The 26342-nt window shown below is 42.8% G+C and overlaps 1 protein-coding gene across 1 annotated transcript; it reads right to left on the bottom strand.

The window, feature by feature from the left end:
- Nucleotides 1-503: 503 nt before the first annotated feature.
- Nucleotides 504-25463, bottom strand: Exo1 (exonuclease 1). The gene is made up of 15 exons (XM_034520587.2): nucleotides 25377-25463; nucleotides 24872-25090; nucleotides 23262-23435; nucleotides 20070-20189; nucleotides 19590-19713; nucleotides 18608-18745; nucleotides 17374-17586; nucleotides 16449-16636; nucleotides 15682-15775; nucleotides 12644-12869; nucleotides 9694-9937; nucleotides 7946-8516; nucleotides 4676-4777; nucleotides 3239-3432; nucleotides 504-818 (listed from the first exon to the last, which is right to left on the bottom strand). The coding sequence occupies exons 3-15, from the start codon at nucleotides 23420-23422 to the stop codon at nucleotides 683-685; spliced, it is 2511 nt and encodes an 836-aa protein (XP_034376478.1). The 5' UTR covers nucleotides 23423-23435; nucleotides 24872-25090; nucleotides 25377-25463; the 3' UTR covers nucleotides 504-682.
- Between the last annotated feature and the right edge of the window lie 879 nt (nucleotides 25464-26342).

Here is a 26342-nt window from a genome sequence, read left to right as displayed (position 1 = left end):
CCCTACTCCCTTTTAAAGATTCCAAGTCTTGTTCTCCTTTGAATCTTAGATGCTTTCATTATGTCTCTCCCTCTGGTTTTATCAGATTGGTCCTTTCAAAACCTCTGCCTCTATCTTTGCAGAATATACTGATCACAGGCTCTGCAGCTTCAGCATCTTGCACAGGGTTAAGTAAATGCTAAGGAACTTTTGGGCCACACTTCAGAGGCACACTGAGAAAACCAGGTGGCAGCTTTGAGACCTAAGCATGCTAACAATCATAAGCAGAAGGCTCCTCCTACTGGCCTTCCAACCGCAGCTTCACTGTTTTCAATTTACCCTGAAAGGACAGACAGGAAGGGCAGCTGGAGGGACTGAAAGCTGGTGAGTCACCATTCTAGGGTATAAGTGGCTATAGACATCTGTGGCTTTCTAGTTATAATAGACTAGATGTTATACTACATGGTAGAGAATCCTTTAGATCGCTATTGATGTCAGGAGATTTGCCCAATTAGCATTTCAACTTCCCAGAAATGTCAAAGACAGATTTATTCTTCTATTTAGCTTTCTATGAAAATATAAAAAGCTGAGCAAAAGAAAGTCACAAAGTTAATAAACAAAATGTATTCCATTTAAAAAATGGCATTGAGAATAATACATCTTTCCAGTTGATAAGATTTATCCTGTAGGCAGCGGCCTGCACTTAGTGAAATATTGCTCTCTGAGCATGTACACACTCGGGCTTGTTAAAGATCTCATCTTCTGTCTCTGGAGTGAGCTGGATATTGTCCTTGACTGGAGACAGGGGCTTCTTACAAGAAGAAAGCTTTTCAGAATCTCTGCAAAAACATAACAAAGTAAATTTGGTTCAGGTACTATTACAGAAGCAATAACCCAAATGGAAACAAAACAAAGCACATAAACCTTTACTGTGTCGTCTATGTCAGCTCCCATGGAGCACATTCAAGGCTTTATTCTGAGTTCTTCCAATATAGTTTAAACTTTTCTTCTTTGTGTCTCTTCTGGCTTTCAAAACCACTTTCATGTAGGTGCTAGTCAATTAACACACACACACACACACAGTAGCAGAATCAAGAATACAGCAAAGAATATATACATACATACACATACAGATATATATATATATATATATATATATATATATATATATATATATGTATATATATGTAAAAACAGGCTGACTTGGAACTAGCTATGTAGATCAGGTAGGCCTTAAACTCAGATTCTTCTGCTACTGCCTCCCAAGTGCTGGATTAAAGGTGTGCATTTTAATAATCTCCTTCAAGTTGGCTATGGACGAACATAAATAGAGCAAGGCTAACAACATATATATATATATGTATATATATATATATATATATATACATATATATATATATAAAATCAAATGCCCTTCTGCTGGACTTGTGCTCTACACACCCTAAAAATCCTACTATGAAAATAACACGGTAATATTTGGTTTCTTCTCAATGAAAATCAAGAGCCACTTGGTTATTTTTCCCAGTAGATCTTTAAGAATACCACTGTGACTGATTCTTCTAACATCAGCTCTGTAAGGTCCCTGGGCCCTCAAGATTTGAGTCCCTCTCAGGAGCCTTGTAAGATCAAATTACTTTCATAATATTTGGAGTTTACCTTTCCCACTGTGCTGATATCTGTACCAATAAATGCCAAAGCAGAATCTGGTAAAAGCTGCCAGCAACACAGTGTGAGTGCAGAGGCAGGAGGATTTCTGTGAGTTGAAGCTAGTCTACATAGTGAGTTCTAGGGCACCCAGAGCTATATTGTGAGATTCTGTCTCCAAAGAAAAACACAAAAGGAAATCAACTTAAGATGGGCATGGTGGTATAGACCTTTAATCCCACCATTTGGAAGGCCAAGACAGGTGTTTGAACCAGGCTATCAAGTCTGCCTACCTCCATCTCCCAACGCTGGGGTCACAGGTCAGGCAGCCACACCTGAATTGATTAGTAAATGTTGGGGGATTCACACTCAGGCCCTCATCCTCACAGATCAACTGAGCCAGATCCACAACCCCATAATGGCGAACTTTCCACAAATCCAGATCCTCCCATCATATGGGCCCTGGGACCCTCAGATCAGTCTGCCTGGAGGCAAGCATATCTGATGAGCTATCTCAATGGCACCTTTAAATCAATCAATCAATCTATCTATCTATCTATCTATCTATCTATCTATCTATCTATCTATCTACCTATCTACCTACCTACCTACCTACCTACCTACCTAATTTTTTTTTTGAGACAGGCTATCTGTTTGTCTGTGTATCTATCTAGTTCTCTTTTGACAAGGTTTCTCTGTGTAGCTTTGGCTGTTCTACAACTCACTATGTGGACCATACTCGCTCAACTCTGCCTTCTGAGTGCTGGGATTAAAAGCATGCACAACCACTACAGAGTTTCTTTTAAATTTATGTTAAACATTTTCTTTTGAAGAAAAGGATTATTTTTTTTAATTATGTATTTGTGTCTATGAGTGCAGAGAGCAGTCCAGAGACTAGAAAGAATGTAGTATCCCTTAAAACTGCAGTTAGTTACAGGAAGCTATGAGTTACCCAATGTGAATACTGGGAGGCTGGGAACTGAACTCAGGTCTTTTGAAAGAGCAGCAAGTAAGTGTTCTCAAGGAAGCCATCTCTCTAGCCTTTCTTAAGATTTTTTTTTTTTAAGTTTAACACTTTATTTTTTAAAGATTTTATTCATTTTATATATATCTATCATATATATCTATATGTATCTATATTTATATATGTGCTATAGCTGTCTTCAGACACACCAGAAGACGGCATCAGACCCCATTAGAGATGGTTGTGAGCCACCATGTGGTTGCTGGGAATTGAACTCAGGATCTCTGAAAGAGCAGTCAGTGCCTTAAACAGCTGAGCCATCTCTCTAGCCCAAGATTCTTAATGTATGTAACAAGCACTGTCTGTAACAAAGGAACCCTTTCTATAGGCACACTTAACTACAGTACTTCTTTGTGTTAGGTGCAGAGTCAGAGAAGCACAGTTTACAGTTAAGTTTATCCCCTCTCAGCTCCTGCCTTTGCATTCCAGTCCCGAGCAAGGAGAAGGAAAGGATCTTCTGCTCTGGAAAAGAAGCTCCAAGATGGACTGGGAGCTGAAGGTGAGAGGCCGGGACTGACTGCAAACAGACAGAACTGGGGACAGGGCTGCAGAAGACAGAGTTCTGACTCAGAAAGGAACCAGGAAACTCACTTTTTAAACCCAAAGTTTTTCCAGAGCTCGCTGATTTTTATCTGTAGTCCAGGCTTGTTCTCGGCATCATGGTGTTTTCTCTTCTGGATGCTTCCTAGCTTCTTGCTCAGGCCACTGGCTCTGGCAGGCACCAGGGGCTTGATCTTGGTTGTAGAAAAAGAGTCCATAGAACTAGACCTACAGAGCCCAGGAACCTGAAGATAAATTGGAATTTTTGTTACTTTTATTTTGCTTGTTAGAGATGGGAGTGTGGGTCTACCCAAATGCCCAAACTCCCTGTGTTCTAAGAGAATTGCTTTTAACTCCAAGGTGTTCTTTATATACCAGCACAGGAAAAGAACCCACATGCAATGTAAAAATTCCCTAAAGATGTCTACTACAGAAGCCATAACATATTACTTCGTTTTCCTTGATCCCACTTAAGGATACATCTTAGAGATTCTTGCATTTCAATGGGAAATGGAATTGTATTTTGAGGAAGTTTGTCTGTTCTACCATTGTGCAAAGGTAGCATAGCTGACTTACATTTCTTGATATTTTTGTTTCTACTTGAGGGCTGATTTTCTGTTTGTTGTTTTTGACAGGGTCTCTCTATACATTTGTGGCTGTCCTGGAATTCAGCTCTTTCCACCTCAGCATCCCATGTGCTGGAATTAAAGGTGTGTGCCAGCACACTGGGCCTTTAAGGCTAATTTTTGTCCTGTGCATATGTTTCTCAGGATAGAGAGGGAGGTGTGTGAATAGGTCTTTAAAAGTGATTAATCAGCTGGGCGGTGGTGGCGCACGCCTTCAATCCCCGCACTTGGGAGGCAGAGGCAGGCAGATTTCTGAGTTAGAGGCCAGCCTGGTCTACAGAGTGAGTTCCAGGATAGCCAGGACTACACAGAGAAACCCTGTCTTGAAAAAACAAAAACAAAAACAAAAACAAAAAAAAAGGTGATTAATCTGGCAGTCTGGCAGACTGTGTATAAAAGTCGAAAGGTAAAACAGACAGAAGCCCACAGCTGTGTCTGGCTCCAGTGTTTAGGTTTGTGGAAACACCCAGCAAATCATTCTCACTTTAGGAAGAGCCAGTGACCCCATGACTTCATTCTCAGAAATTAATTAAAAATCTTAGGGTAAACAATTATAAATTGGATTATGTAACATACATAGTACTAGTTACTTACATACATAGAAAAAGTTCTTTAGAGAAAACAAATTCCAACTAACACACCAAACATTCAATTTAGCACAAATGCCATCTGAAGATGTTTGAAAGCAAATATTTGAGTGTTTTTTCTCTTTCCTTCCTTCCTTCCTTCCTTCCTTCCTTCCTTCCTTCCTTCCTTCCTTCCTTCCTTCCTTTCCTTCCTTTCCTTCCTTCCTTTCTTTCTTGGCAAAAGTTGCACAATGCTTGTGAAATTTGAAAAAAAAAAAAAAATCCAAATGTTTTACCTTGTTCCGTCCAAGTATGTCTTTCTTTGAAAAGTGAGGTAAGTGTTGCTTGGAGTTTTGATTTCCTTGATTATCAAGTGACTTATCATTACAATCCGATTCCTAGATTACCCACAGGGAAAACAAAAATTTACTTGGACTTTTTATGGTAACTCATCCAACACTCAACAAAATATGCAAAATATGCAGATAAATAACACAATTTCACAGAAAGACATAAAAACACGGTTAAGAATAAAAGGCAATGAATTGAAATGGAAAAGATACTTACCAATTTCACTCAAGAAAGTACCAAAACATTTTACCTGAAGAAATACTGTATAAAATATACACTTAAGGTTTGGGAACATTTTTTATCAGTGACTTCAGGAGCCTGTGAGATGCTGATGTGTAGCTCTAAATGGGACCTTTCTCAGCCCCCAAGCTCTGCCAAGTCAGCGAACTCCCCAGAAGAGGCAGAAAGTAAGTGTTGGAGGGCCGGGGTGGGCGGAGCACTGTGACATGCTGCCTGGACGTGACATGGCTGCCGCACCACAACTCACACAGCTGTGTACCAAGGCAGCAAAACTCCCCCACAACTGTTTGCCATGACCCCCAGGCCCCACCCCTCCCTCCACTGTGGGCCTACTGGCAGGTGACAGCTTCAGGAGAAGGAGTCATTGCCCAAGTGCTTAGAGGGTTTCCATGCTCCATGCATGGCCCACACCTATGCTCATATAAGAAGCACTAATTACACTTAGGGTTACAAAAAAAGACATGGAGTGAGGAGTAGTGGGTGCTGGGGTGGGGTATAGGGAGAGACAGTGGGGAAGGAAGGGTATATCTGATCATATTTCATTATGTATATGAAGTTCTCAAAGACTAAAATAAATATGCGGAGGCAGGGGCTGGGTTCTCCTGCCATCCTGGCAACAGCTCTCAGTCACTGACTACACAAAACCAAACCAGTACAGTCCTACATACAGTGTCTTAGCTGTGCTGTAAAATGGTCGACACTGAAAACAAAAAACACACCTTCCTTCCAGATGGGCCCTACTCTGAGGTACTGTGTCAAATTCTCCACTTACTTTAGCAGTGATTTTGAGGGCTCCCTCTGCCTCAGTTCCACTCAAGACTCTCCACATAGTGAAACTTCTCTCAGTGTTTTCTCCCACATATCAAATAGGAAGGCCAGTAAGTGTGGACTGCACCTGGCATGTCTCTGAGGTTCCCTGTATTTCTCCTGGGATTCTACAGTGTATCAGGACTTCAGAGCAAGACAAGACTGCCTTGAGCCTTGCTCATTTCTCTGCTGTAGCTAACACAGTGGTGGTAAGTGGTGAACTCTGCTATTTTCTTTTTGGAGACAAGGTCTTTCTTGCTCTACAGCCCTAGATGGTCAGGAATTCATGACCTAGACCAAGAGAGCCTCAAACTTAGAGCAACCTTCTCGCCCTGCTTCCTAATTTCTGAGATTATGGGCATACACTATAACACCCATCTTAAGTGACTTATTTTTCAGACAGGATCTTGGTGTGTAGCCCAGGTTGTGGACTAATTTGCAGCCCTCGAAATCTGAGATTAAATCGCTGTGACATGCCCAACTGGCTGAACACTTTCTTATAAGAGGGTCATGAGCAAGATTCTGAGATTACTTAAGACTCTGGCTGGTGAATGGCTGGATCTAGTTGTTGCCCTTTAATAATGAACTTTTCATGAAGGCTGTAATACTGAAGCTCTTTAGAAGTACAGACTGAAAACTGATATTCAAAACAAGGCCTAAAGATAGTAAAAACAAATAAAAAGGGACCAAAACTCAACAGTACTGTGGCTTGGAAACATCTGTAAATCCAAGAAATAGTAAGCCTAACCATATAAATTCAGTTTTTAGTTGTGTAAGATAGGGTTTTGCTACATAGCCCAGGAGGGTCTCAAATTCATGATCCTCCTGCCTCAGCCTCTCTAGTGCTAGAATTGGCAGCATGCATGCTCACACCTGGCTGGGTCCCTATCTCAATACCACCTCAGGGTAGAAGATATTTATTCTGGAAGACAGAATGGCTCTCAGCATGGGTGAGCTGATGAGGACCTCATTATTCAGCTGAAAGCTTACAAAGTAAGTGAGGCAGAAAGACGTGTTCTGGGGGATAAGAACCAAGCTCCCCTCCCCACAGGAGCTCAGATGCTTGCAATGTCCTCCAAACAGATGCTTCTGTGGAAAAATGGTGGAGAGCTGGCCAACTGTCCTGGTAACTCAAATGGCCTAAGAGGCAGCATTCCATGTAGTGGTGGTTCATTAAATGAAACAAAGACTTCCAGATTACAGGACAGAAGTCAACATGGAGTAGCTGAAGGCAAAGCAAGAAAAAGAGCTGGTGAGATGGCTCATTGAGTGGGGAAGTCCTGACAACCAAAGTTCAGTCCCTAGGATGGATGTGGTTGAGGGGCAGAGCTGACTCAAGTTGTCCTCTGAGCCTTCCTTGTGCACCAGGGCACATGCCACCCCCTCACCCTCAACACATGCTCATAAGATAAATAAACCCAATTTAAAAAAAAAAAAATTAAAAAAATGAAACAAAGGGAAATGAGAGGCAGTCTCAATGGCAGCCAGAAGCAGAGCTGGCGAGGTCCTAAAACTGCAGACGTCACCTGGCAAGACTTAGAATCCAAAGCTGTGACCTGATTTCAGTTTTCTCCAAGTGGAAACAAGGTACTTCCACATTTCAATGGATATTATCTTTTTTCTATCCTTCCTTCCTTCTTTCTTTTTCTTTCTTTCTTCCTCTGTAGACCAGGATGGCCTCAAACCCAGAGATCCACCTGCCTTTGCTTCCCAGGTGCTGGATGACACATGTGTGCCATCACTGTCTGGTTGTCCAACAGTTCTGAGTATCTTCAGGCTAGCTTGATGGCTAGGCTGGTAAAGTGAGTATTTTGTCAGGCTATATGGATTTATTACATGCCATTCAATATTCAATATTGTTGGGCATCAAATATTTTTGTCAAATATTACTGTGAATTTACAACTTGGTAGTTATACTGGAGTTTTAGACAGTTATAAGCTGCCACATGGGTGCTGGGAATTGAATCCAAGTCATCTGGAAGAACAGTCAGTGCTCCTAAATACTGAGCCATCTCTGCAGCCCTGAACATGGGAGAATTTTGAATAAAAGTTGAGGAAAACCAGTTCACTTTTACAATAATGGCAAAATTTCCTCAACTGTCTGGTCAACACCCATTTTCCCCTGTGTTTGAGCCTGAAAGCAAAGACTGCAGAAGAGACTTAATTACCTCTGAATCTGAATCCTTACTGGAAGGCTGTGAGAGGCTCGATGTGTTTAAGCTGCCTGTGGAGTCTATGCTTTCCTGAGACCATGAGGAGCAGCCCAGCTCATGTAAGGGCTGAGACTTATCACCTGACATCTCACGCTCTGAATCACACGTGTCAGTGACAGCACAGGCCTCAGGAAGACAGGCAGGGGGCTCACTCTTTCTCCGGAACTGCTGCAATGTAGTGCTTGTTGAGGGACTTGGAGTTCTTGAAAACTCCCTGAGAGTACCAGACCAACTGAAACAACTTCTTAGTGTCCCCAGAGTGGGTGGGGACATGGTCCCTAAGGATTTGCTGGTCTCAGAAGACTGACCCTCACCCTCAGGAGACACAGTTGCATTGCCTGGAATCTGAGGGTCTGGACTGTGTGTCCCATCTGTGCCAACTGGCTTCTGGCCTTCCGTGTCTGAACAGTCCAATGCACCGAGGAGGCTGGTGGTGGCTTTGCCAGTGGCAACAGTTTCATTTAGAGGCTGGCTGCTTCCTTTTTTTGGTATGAAGTTGTCAAAACCTGGAGAACTGCAAAAAAACCTGACAAGAAACAGGAAGATGAGTGAACTTAAGTTTTCAGGGTCTCCTCACAAATCTATGAGAGTCACATATCTACTCTCATACACTAGAGACCACAATGACCTTCCATGTTAATTGAGGTTTACATTCTCTCTCTCTATTTGTTGTTGTTGTTTTGACACAGAGTCTCTCTACATAGCTCTGGGTGTCCTGGATGGAACTCACTATATAAACAGGGCGGGCTCAAATCCAGATCTGCCTCCCGAGTGCTAGGATTAAAAACTTGTGCCACCATGCCAGGATAAGGGATGCATTCATTTATATATATGTGACAACTAATACATTTTTAGAAACTTATTTACATAGTAACACAGGACCCAGGGTTCTTTAATCCTTATATTTGGAAGATAAGAGACAGGGGGATCTCTAAGTTTAAGCCTAGTCTATCTACATATTTCCCCATCAAACAGAGAGTTAAAACAAAAACCAAACCCAAATCCCCTGCCTCAGTTCATAGCTGCTCTTCCCCAATTCATCTATGGTGCTATTTACTATATTTCTAGATCTTAACAGATAAACTGAAATATTTATAGGAAAAATATTAACATTAATAAAGATAATTAAGACAGATCAGGGCCTCAAAACACTATAAAAGGAGAAATGTCAGAAAGGAAAAGAGAACCCTAAAGCTACAGAATCCACCCACAGTGTGTATCTGCAGGAACTACAGTCATTTTGTACTTTGTCCGTGTGGAAGATCACAGAACTAACAGGTGTGGAAGGGATTCTGGTCTAAACTATGGCCTAGTGACTAAAATCACCTAAGGAAGGAGTCTCCAGCAGGCCTGTGAGAATCTTCAGACTTAACCCTACATGTAGCTGGCAGCATTTCATGGGCCAGAATTCTGAACCAAAAGACTGGGCAGGCATCCACGGTTTTCTTCTTCCTGACTGTAAGTCCAATGTGACCAGCTACCTCCTGCTCCTTCTCACAGACATGAGGTACTCTTGAAATGTGACCTAAGACAAACCTTTCCTTTTGTTAAGTTACTTTTGTTAGGCAATCTTGTTGCAGCAACAGTAAAAGTAACTGAGATGTAAGACATCTAAGAAAGCCAGCATGCAGCAGGCTTCTGCAAATAGTGATGCACCTGGCTTCAACAGCAGTGGCTCAAATGGTGCCCTGCAGATGCTATACCTGCTTCTGGTCCCTGGAACTATGACTGCACCACTTTCTTCATTCCTCCTCTGTAAGAACGCTGCAAATTTATTCCTCGTCTTAGACGGGGTGTGTGCATCTGTCTTGTGAGCAGTCCCAGCATCAGGGCAGGGCACGGACATTTCAGAAGAGCTAGGTGATGTGCCATCCCCACAGCCATTTTCCTTGATCTTCTTTGTAAATGGCGAATACTGGCTCAGCAGGTCATCTTCAGACAGCGCTTCTAAACAACAACAGAGGCACAGGTAAACACCAGGGGGAATCCCTTATTGGCTCTATGCCTTGGACGTTACACCCCAAGTCCTGCTGCCCTAAAGGCAAATTGTGCTCTTTCCCCTGCACATGCTGAGCAAGGATTCTACACGGAGTTAAATATTTAGTCCAGTTTTGGTTTTTGAAAGCTACACCTCGCAAAAAAAATAACTGAAAAAAAATGATTATCTTAGCTGTATTTTACCATTTTCCAAATTGGTTAACATTTAATGTCAATTATATATATGATTTCATATGAAATTATATCAATCAGAAGATTTCAGGGCATAATGGATTCTGAATGACTATATTTTTATTTAAGTGTAGAAAAAAATTGGAGGACAGCTTATATATAAAGCTATGATTAATTATTGAAAGTTTTTAATGCTCCAATAAAACCAGCAATCATTTACTGTTGTGGTTTCTGAGATAAGGGTGACTGTGTTCTAGCTTGGCTCTTTATTTCCAAGCCATGAGGCCAAGGAAGGCTGTGGGGTCAAATGTCAAAGGTGACAGCCTAGGAAAGCAAGAACACAGCAGTGCGGAGGACTTTAAGTGCAGCTAGCTGGGATTCCTAGTGTCTTAGTGTCCCAGTGACAGCTCCTGTTACCTCAGGACAAGGATCTGCAGTGAGCCTAAGAGACTGAGTCTGGGGCTCCAGATTCCTAGACTTTCTCTAATTCACCCAACTATTTTATACACGAACACAATATAATGAAAATGTAAGATACAGGGGCCATGGTTTCAACAACCTACACGGAAGTTTAAAATGTCACAGTGCTCAGCTCCAGCAGCAAACGGAGGAACGCAACCTAAGCTCAGGTGATGACAGAAGAAGTGATAAGCAGGCTGACTCTGCAGCAGGAAGAGCAGCCTGGAGCAGAGCCTGAAGTGCCACCAGTGCACTTGTCTGCAGTAGCAGAGCACACCAACCACCACATCCACTGTCACAGCTATGCCACAACTAAGGAGCTCAATTCCATCCAACACACAACCCAATGGAAAGGGAACTTGCAGCCTGAAGAGAAAGTTCCTTGGGTCACAGTTGCAACCTCAGCATATCTGAAGGGCAACATGGACTGACTCAGTCCAATACTGGGGGTTTCAAACTACAAGATTAACACGGAAGAGTCAACTGTACTGAGCCGGTGAGACGGCTCCATGGTATTTGCTGTGCAAACCTGATGATGAACTGAGTTCCACACCCAGAACCCATGTAAACCTGGAAAGAGAGATGGGAGTTGTCCTCTGACCTCAGCGGTGCATAGTGGCAAAACTGCACTCCCACACACATACAATAATAGTAAATAAAAATAAATCAGCTGTATTTCTATATTCTGGCATCAATTAGAAACTGAAATTACCATCTTCAGGATAAAAAAAATCTGAAAATATAATAAACTTGATATAACTGATATTGTAACTGATATTCAACATCGTTACACAGAACATGAGATCTCTGAAGTCTTCAATAAACAGAGTCACTATTAATATGCCATTTGCTCTGAATTTATTGATTTAGTTAAATCACCGTAGTTTTTTTTTGCACCCTGATACTAAGGTTGTAGTCTACCATGTTTGGATAGTTCCTCTGAATGCAATATAAAATACAGGACTCCCTTTTCTTAGCAGGGCTTCCTCTTCTCTGCTAGATTTGGGAAACCTAACCCCAATGTTCTACCTGAGGAATGTCAGTCTTTGGCAAATTCACAAGTTTAACTGCTCTCCCCACCCCCAACCCCAAGAACCCACCCAGACAGTACCTGGGATTCCTGGAATGTCTCTCCATACAAAGGAGGCATTCACAATAATTTAAACTCCAGTCAATAAAACGTCACCCCAAGAAGAACTGCTTCCCACTCTCCAAGGTTCATATATAGTCCAGGTTCACCCTGAAGTGTATGCGTACAAGCTCCTCCCCTCCCACCAGATCAGAATCATCACCTGAAAGGGGCTCTGCACCATCCTTTCAGCCTGGTGTGCAGCCTTGGTGCCTGGACACCCTGAGGGAGGAAGTGAAGCACAGATGGCACAGCCAACAGGCAGACCACAGTTTTTCTTTTCTAAGACACGGTTTCTCTGCGGATCTGTATAGCCCTGGCTGCCCTGAAACTTGCTCTTTAGACCAGGTTGGCCTTGAGAGTTCCGTATGCCTCCTCCCAAGTCCTGGCACTAAAGGAGTGTGCCACCACCACCTAGCCCCATAGTTTCTTTTTAAAAAGACAAGTTGGCAAGTTAATCCTAAGTTACACAAAACCAAAAAGCACCTCAAACAGCCAAAAGTAACTTTTGAAAAGCAGAGCCAACTCCAAGGATTTACACTATTTGACTTTAAGACGTGCTGAACTACAGTAAGAAAAGTGTGTCTAACAGGAGGAGCATGGAGTGAGCCCCCAGCCAGGATGCACTGCATGGTTAGGGATTTCCAGTAATAGGGGCAAGGCAGCTACATGAGAAAAGGGAAACTCTGGGGGGCCAACAGCGCTGACAACCGCACTGCCATATACAAGTTAAGGAGCCTGCAGTCTCACGGTCCACCATCTATCTATACAACAGAGTCACAAGGGCAAAACTAACATGCTAAGTCAAGGAAAGTGCAATGACTCAGGCTTGAAAAAGACTTCTTAGATCTGACCAAACACCACCAGCATTTGGAAACCATGACATACATACATACCATTTCTTGGTCTCTTCAACACGCAAGACTTCCTCGGAAGATTTAACCCCTTAGTACTAATCACTTGTTTAAGGCCCACAGTACTTGGCTTTTCCTTCAACTGAGGAGCATGGGAAACACTATTCACCTCCAGTCTAGGGCAATAATTCTTGTGCCAAATGCTATTGGCAACAGGTGACTTCTGATGTGCTTTGTCATTCCAGCTATGGCTTCTTGAGTGGGCTGGCTAGAAAAGAACAAAGAAAAAGGCTACCTGAACAGGAGAAATGACCGTTTCCTTCTGTGTCTGCTTACAGTAATGTTCAATTGCTGTTCAAAAGAAAAACTTCTGAGACTGGCCTGGTGAGGCAGGAGAATTGAAAGTTCAAAGGCTAACTAAGTTACAGTGAGTTGAGGCCCAGTCTGGGTGACTTCTTGAGCACTGATTATTTTATTTCAAATTAAAAATGGCTCAGTGGTGCAGTACTTGCCTAGTACTTGAGGGGCCTGGTGGGAGAGGAAAAAGGAAGAGAGCGAGGGAAGGGATCTGATGGTCTTAGCTCTAATACTTTTGTCTTTCTTCTGCTAATTTTACCCTTCTCTCTTGAATATATGTTAAGTTCCTGGGTCTGTCGACGGTTCATTTCTAAGACAGAAAACCTAAATATTCTTAAGTAGAAACTCAACGAGGCCAGCAAAGAAAGAGTGTCCCTAAAGTCTGAGCATCACTTCAGCAATGGCCCCATGGCACATGATCACTGCACAGCCTTCAAACAGCACTGGGGCACAAAGGCATGCGTTCAAAGCAGTCACCCACCTTACTCAGAAATCTGTTTAACTTTATTATTATTCTAAGATTTATTTATTTTATGTATATGAGTACACTGTCGCTCTCTTCAGATACACCAGAAGAGAGCAGGGTATTAGATCCCATTACAGCTGGTTGTAAGCCACCATGTGGTTGCTGGGAATTGAACTCAGGACCTCTAGAAGAACAGTCAGTGCTCTTAACCGCTGAGCCAGCTCACCAGCCTGAAAGCTGTTGAACTTTAATTATTTGTTTGAGACAGGGTCTCCCGTAGTCTAGGCTATCTGAACTGATCCTCCTGCCTCAGTCTCCCATGTGCTGGGATTACAACCATGAGTTCACAAGCCAGGATAAAAATTTGTTGAGTTCAAACCAGAATAAAAGGTTTAAAAGTTATAGTTTTTATCAGACTCCCTTGGTACCATGGTAAAAAAGAGAAAGCTGTTCTTGCAGACATTGAATCTTACATAAAACTTTGGAGAAAGCATTTAAGCCAGCTAATACCCACAAGGTAACGGATTCACTGATAAGATTTATGATTACAACTGTTGCAGAAGACTGCTAAAAACGCTGGTAATGCTATCACAATAGACAAAACAGCCAAGACCAAAAAGTTAAGACAGAAAGTTGGGCCAAGTGGTGGCGCACACCTTTAATCCCAGCACTTGGGAGGCAGAGGCAGGCAGATCTGAGTTCTGCACAGTGAATTCCAGAACAGCTAGAGCTATGTAGAGAGACCCAGTTTCAAAACAGAAAAACAAAACAGAAAAAATCTTCAAGTATGAGTATCACATAACCAATTCCAAATGTACTAAAACCAAAAAGTCTTTTTTTGCTGAAAGAAAAAAGGGGGGAAAAACAAAACAACATTCAAAGCATGCTCTGAGAATTGTCAAGAAGGTTAACTTAAGGCTTGAGAACAGGAAAACAGCCTCAACAGCATGACTCTTGAAATTAAATCACACAGATGCATTTACTAAGAAAAAGAAATAAGCAAGGAAAAAAAAAAAAAAGACTAGAAAACCCACACTTCAGATGACTAGTTTGCTGGATAACTAACTTCCCTATAAAAAGGAGGAGGCAACAGAGTTGGGTTTTGAATCCTAGCCATCTTAGCAGCTCAGAACCTACAGTCAGTGCAACGATCTGTGTGGGGAAATTACTGAACTGCTAATTCAGATGTGTAAATACAACACTTTCCAGACTCCCACCTCAGTAATGATTCCCAACAAGACAAACTAATGCAGGTTTGGTGCATAAATGGCTTAACACTGTATACATGTATGGTGCTATCAAAGAAGAAATTACAGAAGCAAAAAGAACTTATTGAAGAAATAAACATGACCTTAGGAGGTGGCAGATGCTAAGAGGACAAACAGGACACTAGTTGTAAGGAGTGTATACCACGAGACAGCAGTGAAGAGTTCAGACACACATGGAGGGGGAGCTCACTGAGAATTTCATGAATCTAAGACAGCTCATACTCAAGGGTCATGTTTTGGATTTTCTTTTCTTTTCTTTTTTTTTGTTTTTTGTTTTTTCGAGACAGGGTTTCTCTGTGTAGCCCTGGCTGTCCTGGAACTCTGTAGACCAGGCTGGCCTCGAACTCAGAAATCCGCCTGCCTCTGCCTCCCAAGTGCTGGGATTACAGGTGTGCACCACCACTGTCCGGCCATGTTTTAGATTTTCAACAATGCCAAGTGCCATAGAGTCTGAATGATGTAAGATGAGATAAAAGGTGCTGAATATATCATATGCTGGTCTTAAAAATATCATGTAGTCAGTTTTTAGTATTAAAAAACTAACTAATACACCTGTATTTTAAGAGATAATTTCTTTAGGATCAAGTTAATCATTTTGAAAAGTAACTGGCTATATGTGGTGGTGTACACCTTTAATCCCAGTACCCAGGAGACCGAGGCAGGCAGATCTCCATGAGTTCAGGGACATTCTGTTCTACATAATGAGTTTCTCAACAGGACTTTATATTGAGAATCTGTCTTAAAACAAAACCAGAAAGACAAGATCTCACTGTATAGCCCAGGCTAACCTTGAACTTGTGACAATTCTGTCTCAGGGTCCCCAGTCCTGGGATTACAGATGCCTGCCACACCAGATGAAGTCATTTTCATGCACACTCTGCATAGCACTGAGTACAGAAGTACTTCACAGCTGCTGGGCAAAGAAAGACCCATCTCAAAGTTGAGACAAAACTAAAACATGCTTTTATATAACAGTTGTTAAATGTTACCATAGCGTCTGGACTGTAGTCATCAATCTGCTCAAAAGTATTTATATCTGTATTTCCAAGTGCCATTTGAAGAGCTACGGAATCATCGACATACCTAGGTTGGTAAGGTTAAGGAAAAATGTCCCTATCAATAGGCAACCGATTCATACTGCACTAAGATATGAAAATGCTCTATTATCAGAGAGTCCTCAAGGTTAATGATGTACATGGATCCCAGTTACTGCTCACACCAGCACCACTGAAACAAGAGGCAGGGTTGCTGGCCTGTGTCCCTGCAGGACCTACCCACCTTCTTGAAGAGATGCCTGAGTCAATCCCCACCCGCTCTCCATCCCCCCCATTTCCAGAGAGATATGGAGAAAGTTCCAGCCACTACCTAAGAGATTCAGGATTCTGCAGCTGCCTGAGTACTGGAGACCAGTGTCCCCGGAAGAGGGAGTGGCCCTGGTGTAGCAGAAACCGTCCGGAGGAATCAGGCTTGCCTCAGCAGCTCTCTGGTGACACCGCTGACGCTTACTCAGAGCACCTGACCCGCTGTGGAGGCTGTCAGTTCCACTGGAGCAACCACTCATCACCACAGACAAGCCTTGGGTTTACACTCCAAACTTTTTTACTAACACAGTTTTTCGAAGATTAAGTAAAACAGTACAATCTGCCCCATGAAAAATAAAAGCAATTTCCAAGTTCTTCTTTCTTGTTCACTGAAGTCTCACTACTATCAATAACATTAACAGAGTAAGTGAAACCACATGGCTCAGAAAGGATACTGCCCAGCATAAGACAGTGTTTCAGGATTAACGTCATCTCCGTAGGCATTCAGAGGGACGAGCTTCCTTTGGATGGGGTCGAACACTAGCTGGTAGAGGAAAGTATTGTTGGCGCGAATAAATCCTGTGATGTAATCCTCCGGCACCGTTATATTCATCTTGAGATAATGCCCAATTTTCTTGATAACCTAACAATGGATATAACAAGAGTACATGTAAAGCTAAACAAACACAGGAGTGCAGGGAGTTTATTGATCCCACACCTGACACTGAAAAGTCAGAGGCAAACCCAACTGCTTTTGTCTGCACTAAAGAGACTTAACAAAAAGAAAACACAGCCATGCCACATCACTCAAAACTCTAGTCTCATAATCAGTCTTGCACTGCTCATACAAATGCCAAATATCCAGCTTATGTCAAGTACACACTTCTAGTTTTTAAAGTCCATTTAATCTAGAAAAAAAAAAAAAAAAAAAAAAAAAAAACAAACAATTTGAGAATCAAAGAGTTCAAGGCCATCCTTAGCTACACAGCAAGTTCAAAGGCAGCCTGATATTCACAAAACCTTTTCTCAAAACATCTGGGTTTGAGACGATGCAGGAAAGAGTCAGAGTGCTGGGTTTGGGATTTCTATTAACATATAATCAGCTTTGCGCTTAACTTACGTGAATTAATAGTCACATTTTTGCTTAGGTTTCTAAATCAGTATGTTGATAGCTATAACCCACAGGAACAAAAATTCCTACCACACAAAACTATTAGACCAGAAAGCCCGAGAACCACTCCCAAGTTCTAGGTCAAAGTTCTCATCTTTAGTCACTTTCTCCCTTCTATTAACACTCACAGGCTAAAGATGTAGTATTTAAAGCCCATTTTGAACTCCTGCCATTGAACTGCTGCTTCATAAAGCAAAGGTCTTTCCTACCTTCACGATATCGGGGTTGTTGGCCAGTCTCAGTACTTTGCAGGCCTTTGCTAGGCCAATCCCGCGCAGGGAGGCGAGGTAGTCACAGCCTGACAGAATACACATGTACCGGAACTTCTCCTCCGTGAAGACATCCCCAAGCTGCTTGCACATGCCTAGCCGTGCCTGGTCCACTTCCAATCCATTTCCAAACTGATCCATTTTTAAAATCACCTTCACACAGAGGAGAAATGGTCAATGCCCAGAAAGGGACCTTTATCACCATTGTCCAAGTCACAACAGTAATTCCAAGGAATCACCAGGGCTCTGCACTGCAACCCGAAGTACACGTATCTCCTCTTCTTACCTTCTTTTACGTTCTAAAGTGGTCAACCTTTGATTATTGCTATTGAGGAAATGTATGCTCATTGCAGGATATATGGAAATTTAAAAGAACCTGAAATTATCCACACCTCATTTATCTGTCACCCACTGTAATATTTTGATGACCATCTTGCAAGCAATCTCTGAAGATGCATATACATATTATAACTGTTATTAAAAGGTATGGCTTTATATCTTAATCTCCGCTTAATAGACCATTATAAAGTTTACTTTTAAATTCATTTATACATTATTTCTAAGTAACTGAGTAATATCCCAGTCATGGATAAATTTACCAAACCTATTAAGTTTACCAAACCAAATAAAAAATTCAAGGACTGTGTTATTAATATTAAAAAGTAAAGCTGGTAGCCTGGTCTGGGAAGGAAGGCGAGTTCAAGCAGTTCAAGGCCTGCCAGGTTCCAGTGTGAGTCTGAGCCCGGGTTGGGCAGAGTACAGAGTTAAGAGGGCTGTAGCTCAGTGGTAAGGAGTACTTGTCTAGCAGTCAGGACCACATACATATGCAGAGTCAACCAATGGGCTAAACACCCAAGAATCCACAGATTGGATGTAGTTTATGGTACACACTTGTCTGGCATGAATAAAGCCCTGGGTTTGATCACCAGCACCCGAAAAATGCAAAGCAAACCGAACCTTAAATGACAAAAGAGAGCTCTTCAACCAGAAGGAGCACAGAGCCCAAAGCATCAATTACCAAACCCGAAAATGAACGCCATTTAAAACAAAAACAGAAACATAAAACCTAAGTCACAGACATTACACAGGTATTCCAGGAGTGGAAGGTTTTAGCTCCTCAACACCCACAATCCTCCCCAACACCGTGCCATGTGTAACAGCTGCAGTGCAATACCTTCTTACAGCCAAATGCGAGGAGGTCAGAGTCCTCTGTGATGACAGCTTGCACAATGCCAGCCTTGTTAAGATAGGCCAACTGAGCATCAGCCTCATATGGAGCCACAAGGCAGTCCACGCCCAGGGCCCGGGCAGCCTGAGAGAAAGAGAGAAAGAGAGAGAGAGAGAGAGAGAGAGAGAGAAAGAGAGAGAGAGAAAGAGAGAGAGAGAGACACCAGTGAGCAGCAGCACGCCACCCGAACAACACTGAAGGGCACAACCAGCCTCCAGTCACAGGCGAATACAACCTCCCAAAATAACATTTCCTTTTAAGCAGAATCTTTCTACTTTGACTTATATTTTACCCTGATCTCAGAAGTACTTTAATCCAGTGATAGGCTTGGGTGATAGCAGACTTGCCACAGGATTCTGAAGATCTTAGTTCTGATGCTAGAACCCATAAGAACGTTGAGTCTAACAGCCTATGTCTAATTCCAGCACCACTACAACACAATGGAAGGTGAGCAAGGAGAATCCTTGGAAGCTTGCTGGCCAGCTAGCATGGATAAACGCTGAGCAGTAACAGAGCCCTGCCTCACACAGGCTGGGAGAAGAAGGACTGACAGCCAATGCTGTCCTCTGACCTGCCTGCAATCTGTGATATATGCATGCCTACCCCTCATACACACACCATACACAACTAAAAAAAAAAAAAAAACTCAAGTTGATGGTTAAACAGATGTGACCACAGTGGCATAAGAAACCAGCCCATGGGAATCTGTCATATCCACACACAATATCCCAATGCAGTGCACGCATGCAAGGCAGCAAAGTGAGAGGGAGTATTGCTTACCACCCTGCCCTCCTCTCTTTCTGACATCTGCCCTTTACTTGAGAACAATTCCCTCCCCTGCTTTCCTTGCTGTCTCATTAACGAACAACTTACAACAGCTCAAGTGAGCTAGCCATCTGTTCCTGTGGTTTGGCTGTTTCTCACTCACTTTTATTACTTTGTGGGCCATGGCGTGCGTAATGTTGACAGAGCGAGTGAAGCAGTCTCGGGCTTCTGACACTTTCCCCTCTCGAAGAAGCTGCTTCCCTTTAAGAAGGTTGCTTTGTCGTCTCCTGAAAGGGAAAACACGACTACATATAAAGAAGTACTTATGGGCAGACTCAAGAAACAATAATAAGACAGCAACTATAGTAACTTTCCTACAATGAAAGAGTTGAATTCCTCTGAAACTGCACTTCGGATCTGCGGGCATATCAGCCCAGACCAGAGTAAATGAGGTAATTATTACTACTGCTGCTGCTGCTATTGGTTTTAACATGTAACAATGCAACACAAACGCAACACTTAGGGGAATCTGTTGATGTACCATGCCATACACAAAATTAAGGCTTTAGAAATTTGGTATCATATGGCCTACAGCATCCGACCTGCCTGCAGCTTAGCCAGATGTTAGTAGGAAGTCACTCACTCTCTTCGAGAACGCTCCACTTCCTTCTTCGAAGGTAGAGTACAACCGTCAAATACGAGAATCGGTTTGACCCCGTAAGACAGCAGCATATTAACAAACTTCATACAAAATCCCACATACCTACGGGAATAAAAGGGAAAAAGCATTTGTGTGCTTTGAGTCTCTTAAAACTTTTCTTTTTTTTTTTTTGATACTAAACTTTCCAAAAGGTAGTCAGGAAGTAATGTGATTCTTAGGCCTTTCTCGACTGCAAATTAAAAGGCTTTGACGTCCTTTGATCCTCACATTTTATTGTTGTTCCAAATACCTTTTACTTCTATTTAAAAATATGGCTTGAAACATCTCAAATCTATTGACAAGTTTTAAGAATACAGCAAACACTTGACTTCTTTCATAACACCTTATTACACCCAAGAGATTTGACAGTTATTATTTACCCTACAGAAAATTCTGTTTTCTTTTTTTGTTTTTGTTTTTTTTCCCCGAGACAGGGTTTCTCTGTATAGCCTTGGCTGTCCTGGAACTCATGCTGTAGACCAGGCTGGCCTCGAACTCATAAATTCACCTGCCTCTGCCTCCCAAGTACTGGATTAAAGGCGTGCGCCACCACCGCCTGGCTCTACAGAAAATTCTGTACACCCTGCCGAGAATGTCTCTCAGGACCAGTGATCTCCTGGTCAGTGTTGAACAACACGGTGCTCCGGGTGTCTGTTTCTCACAACATTCCACAGCAGAGCGTAAGCTCGGCCAACATGCAGACAGAATATGGGAAAGAGCTGGATACTGAGCTCCCGAGGGAGGATGCAGTACATCTTGCCATTACTATTCCCATAGCCAGGATCTAATGGCACTTAAACTCACCTTTCAAACCAAAGGCAGGAAGACAAAGTAAAGCAATTAATTGTATCAAAGATGACTTCTGAGTTGTCAGGGGAAAATTTAAATCCACAGCAGATATAAGCATTTTAGTTTAAAAAAAAAATCCAAAACTAGAAATTAAGTTTTCTTGGTTAAGGAACCATTCAAATACAGCCAGTTGTGACTTAATGAGAATGGTTCATGTCTGAATGCTTGGTCTCCAGTTGGTAGAACTATTTGGGAAGGATTACGAGCAGGCTCTTAGGATTTAAAAGCCATACCAGTCATTCTGTTAGCTCTCTTTGCCTCATGCTTATGGCTCAAGATTTAAGCTCTTAGCTACCGCTCCAGAACCACTCCTGTCCCTTGCCTGCCTTCAGCCATGCTCCTTGCCAAGATGGACATGGTGTTATATCATAGCAACAGAAACGGAACTAAGACATCGGTTGTAGTCTTGTAGTCGTACAGCCCCATAAGTCCAGAATTTAGGAAGTAAAGGGTCATCTTGGGCTAAAATGTAGGGTTGAGGCCACCTGGATTACACAAAACTCTGTCTTGAAAATACAAAACTGCCGGGAGGTGGTGGCGCACGCCTTTAATCCCAGCACTTGGGAGGCAGAGGCAGGTGGATTTTTGAGTTCGAGGCCAGCCTGGTCTACAGAGTGAGTTCCAGGACAGCCAGGGCTATACAGAGAAACCTTGTCTCGAAAAACAAAAACAAAAACAAAAACAAAAAACAAACAAACAAACAAAACCATAGAAAATAGTAACAAAAAACATATGGGTTTTCTTTTTGAAAAGCTAAAATGATACAGTTTTTCTTTTCAGAAAATAAAAATAAATAGATATGTACAAGGGGTTAGGGGAGGTAAAAACCAGCATGGTTTTATATATGAATACATGTGAACCGTCTTAAAATGAGGTCACTGAATAAGTCTCTTATGCTTGTTTGAAAGCTTCCTGTCAAATGAACATCATTCTAGAAGCTTGAGGACAAGAGGGAAAAAACTCCACTTTTACAAATGGCATCCACCACTGGACTTATAACACAAGATTAGTACACCAGTTTCAGACTTTAGCCAAAAAGTCTGGACACCAGTAAGCCAGGCAGTTTGGCTTTCAAAAAAGACACAGGTCTGCTGCCTCAACTGCAGACAGAATTCTGTCCAAAATGGACAAATGGGACACAGGGAAGTCAACTGCCAAGCTTTGCAAGAACAAGGTAGGCAAGTCCTTCATAATTCCTGCTCACAAAAAGTCTGTCAGATATTCTGGGCCAGAAGGCTGACGATGGATGCTTCAACATTATAGAGACGATTTTTAGGGACAGGCAGTCAGGTAGCCAGCTTTCTCTGTCATCTCTATAGTTATAAAACTACCAAATACATATGGACTGGGCTTTGTGAATGTAATTCTTACCTGACAGTTTTCATAATTGTTACTATATGTAGTATATTATTGTACGAGAAAGAGCCTTTTATTAGACTAAAGGGGGATATGTAGAAGGAATCTTATATTTGTTTGGAAGCTTCACCTATCAAAGCTGACTGGCCTATAGCAGAAGGAAGGAATCTAGAGGCAGGAAAAAGAAGGGGGGAGTTCCCAGAGGAAGCAAGGATTTTGGGACAGGCATGGGGGATTCGGCTAGGAACATAGAGAAGGGCAGAAGCAGGAGAGGTGAGTAGAGGTAACCAGCCACACAGCAATATATGAGCTAGTCAGAGCACAGCCAAAGCTCATGGCCAAGGTATCTGTAAACATAATTACAGAGTCTCAGAATTGTTATTCTGGGAGCTTGGTGACAGGAGGAAAAAAAAATGCCATTTTCCAGGAGATAATATTTGATCTTTGCCTATTTGTATCCTTCCATTCTGGCTTCTTATTAAGATCAAACATTAGACCTGCACCACAGAAGGAAGTCTGGCAACGCTCTAAACATACGCCCTTAATAAATGCTAGTATTTAATGAAACAATGACCGGAGAAACAAAGATGAAAAATAAAAAAGGACTGAGATGCTGGGGACATAGCCCAGTGCATAGACATGTTTACTAAGCATACATGAAGCTCTGGGCTCAGTCCTAGCATACAGGGAGCTGGGCATTGGTGGCACAATGGGTAGGACTCCTCCAGGAAGAGAAACAGAGGTCCAAGGTCATCCTTGGCTATAGCAAATTCCAGGCCAGCCTGAAATACCAGGGACCGTCCCAAAAACAAAAAGCACATCTTTCTAGTTCTTGGACCAAAAAGCACATCATTCTAGTTCTTGGACCTCTCAAAAACAAAAAAAGCACATCATTCTAGTTCTTAAACTAGACACATATTCCAAACTTACCTATCTGTAGGCTCCCCTTTGGCTAGCTTTTCAGCACAGGCAATAGCTCCTTTGTGAAGCCAACAATAGGTATCCACAGCTACTGCCTGTCCTTTGTATTTCTTCACACTGATGGGTTCCGAAGCTTCTTTGATGAACTGAAGTAACCCCTGAATCCCCATGGTGCCAACTTAACTACATGATACAAAAGGGAAAACAAAAACCAGCAACATTAAAGCAAAGCTTGTTTACCAAAAAGCTTTAGCAATTCAGCCTGGAGTCTGGCACTGAAACTAACATTTAGCTAACACTGGCCTTCTCCCTGGCAACTTCTGTAGCTAAGAACTTCATTAATCACCAACACTAACCTGAACACCACTGTGGAATTCCTTCATGGTTACTCTTTCCAAAATGCTTTCATACTTACAATCCCAACATGGGCTCTCAGCTCTTAACGGTCCTAGGCACTTGGAATTAGGCATTAAAACTCTGAGCCTCTCCTTTCAATGATAGTATTATAAGCCTATAAAACTGCATGCTATATTAAAGGGCAATATCCAAAGTTCAGCGAAGTTTGGAGACAGACATTCCAACTGAAAAGTAATCAGAATTATGGAAACAAATCTGTGCTTTTACATGACAGCAATCCTACATCATCAGAATGGCTTACTACAAACAATACTCTGGTAATTTGCCACGGTGGCATCTAGGAGTAATTTCACCAGATTCACCGAAGGCTATACCAGTGCCACACAAAACCATGTTTGCTGTGCATAACAGCTTCAAGAAAAAAAAAAAAAAGGACCCACATAATTTCCATTCCCTTCTAGCTCCTTACACGGAAACCCTAGAGATGTCAGCCCTTTCAAAGCAATTAACCCTCCCCACCCTCCAGCAGCTGCTTGGCATTTCCCAGTACAAGTATTTTTATCCAGGATCGTGTTTTTGTGTTGGGGATGTGTGTATGCAGAGACCTTGAGGCAGGGTGTTATTGAACTAGCTAGGAATGAGTTCTTGGGATTTGCCATCTCTGCCTCCCAACGGCTGGGGTTACCAGCAGGCATAGGCACCCGGGGTTTTAATGAGAGGGTGTTCTAACTTACATCCTCATGCTTGCAAGAGCAAGGTCTCTTACCCACTGTAATTATTGTGTGTATGATGGCATGTGTGATGGACTTTGAGTTGGAGCATGTCTCCTGTTTGAGACAGTCTTAGTTGCTTGAGCTGCACATGCAGGCTAGTTGGGCTTTAAGCTGAGCTTCCTGAGATTTTTCACTCTTAGCCTTCTCCCCCCACCCCTCTCTCTCTCAGTTGTAGAGTCACAGCGGCAGGAACCTGACTCAACAGTCTCAATAGTCTTAAAGACTATGGGATCAGAAGCCAGAGGTGCCCTGTCGACACCAGAAGAAACTGGCAATGTTCTTGGCTAGCGGTCCTAAAACTTGAGAGTTCATTTACTTTTAAGGCCATGCCCATTACCTATGATTCCCTAAATTGGGCATGAATTATTAACTTTAAACATCAGAATTTGGATGCGGGTGGGTCTGTGTAAAGCAAGTCCACTGCGTTTAAAAGACAACGTCTCGAAAACGTGGTTTTATGGATGCTGAGGGGAAAAAGGAGATAATTACATTTAGAGAAATTTCTGTAAGTTTCTTCTAGGCCAAGTAATTCTCGAATAAATATTTCCTCTTTCGTACAGGAGTGACTGAGCGCCATGTGGCGCATCAACACCAGAAGGTCGCCGGTAGCACCCGAGGTAATAGCAGCAGCGGCTTCACCTTAGTCCTGTCTCCCGAATGAACAGGCATGGCATGCAAGCCCATTCCAGGTGCCGTGGCTCTTTAAACCTGCATATGAAAGGACACTTTCAAAGGAAATTCGTCGCTAGATATAAGTGTGGGGTGGTAAGGACACTCGTCAGCCCGCCTCTGCGGAAAGCGGGAGAACTGGAGGCCAAGGCAGTTGCCTACTGACGTCCACCGTGCGCACCACACTCCCGCCCACTTCCCGGAGATCTGGGTCTCGCGCCGTGGGGCAGGGTACACGTAGATCGGAGCACTGGGGACCCCACTTTCCTCCACACAGCCCGCTCCTCTACGGACCGCCCCGCCGCCCGCATGGGGGCTCACTCACCTGGTGGGATTCAGAACACCCGCGAGCTGCTGCAGCTGCCAGTGCAGCCATGGAGCTTTCAATTTGCGCGGGATCGAGAGGCCCCGCCCAGCGGACATGACGTCCATTGACGCCCTGAGCCGTAACCTCCACCTCTCGCGTTCTATGACCCGACCCTCCTCTTATCCGGGTCCTGAGCCCATCTTTGCGAGGTAGAAACTCCCCCCGCCTGTGGCCAATGCCAGCTCGAACTCGGTGAAGCTAGAACCGAAATGTCTTGCTTGTCCGTGAGAGAAGTGGGGTGGTGGTGAGGCGGGTGAGACAGACCCTCGCCCCGGAAGTTGCGCTTTCGCCGGTGCTGCTGGGAGTTGTAGTTCTCCCAAGACCAAGCTGTCGGATCCAGGTACATGCATTCTGAAGAACTCCCAACTTGGGGTCAAACTTGTTTTAAACCTGAAAAAGAGCGCGGTTCATAGTTGCTTAGTTCCAGACCAACCCCACAATCTTTCGTCTCCGAAACGTCCTCACCTCTATGCAAATAGAAGTTGAGTTTTCTAAAAGGCTTTCATGTTGCAATAGTATGATTATAGTCTGCTCTTACCCACTTGTATCCATTATCTGGCCTTATTCTAGTTGGGAATATGTTATCTTTACAACTAAACAACAAAATGAGCCTTATGGGTTCACAGACATTAAACCCTGCATATTGATGGCTGTCTTGGGTCACATTTCCTAATGTTATCAAGGAAAGAAAAACCCTGTAGTTTCACTTCCTCTTAATGAACTTTTAAAAACTCACTATTTTTTTTTTTAGAAGCCACACAGCCGGACTGTACATAATTTAGTCTCTCATTATTTTTGCTCCAGCAGATTTCTCTGACTGAAGCTATCTAAGTGTAAAATAAGAATCTTCCCCATCCATTGTCCTTTGAAAAAAAGCTTTTCTCTCTTGCTCTCCAGATAAAGGCCTCCCTGCTCTCTGGGTTC

Source organism: Arvicanthis niloticus, chromosome 16 (assembly GCF_011762505.2).
Source record: "Arvicanthis niloticus isolate mArvNil1 chromosome 16, mArvNil1.pat.X, whole genome shotgun sequence".
Classification (NCBI taxonomy): Eukaryota; Metazoa; Chordata; class Mammalia; order Rodentia; family Muridae; genus Arvicanthis; species Arvicanthis niloticus.
The sequence above is the reverse complement of the archived record's forward strand: the minus strand, read 5'-3'. Positions and strand labels throughout refer to the sequence as shown.

Coding starts and splice junctions, on each gene's coding strand:
- Exo1 (XM_034520587.2), bottom strand. CDS start 23,422: ATGGGGATTCAGGGGTTACTTCAGTTCATCAAAGAAGCTTCGGAACCC. Junction 17,587..18,607: donor TCGCATTTGGCTGTAAGAAG/GTATTGCACTGC, acceptor CTCTGTGTGAAG/GTGATTTTAAAAATGGATCA. Junction 9,938..12,643: donor GTTGAAGAGACCAAGAAATG/GTATGTATGTAT, acceptor GTTGTTGTTTAG/AAGCGCTGTCTGAAGATGAC.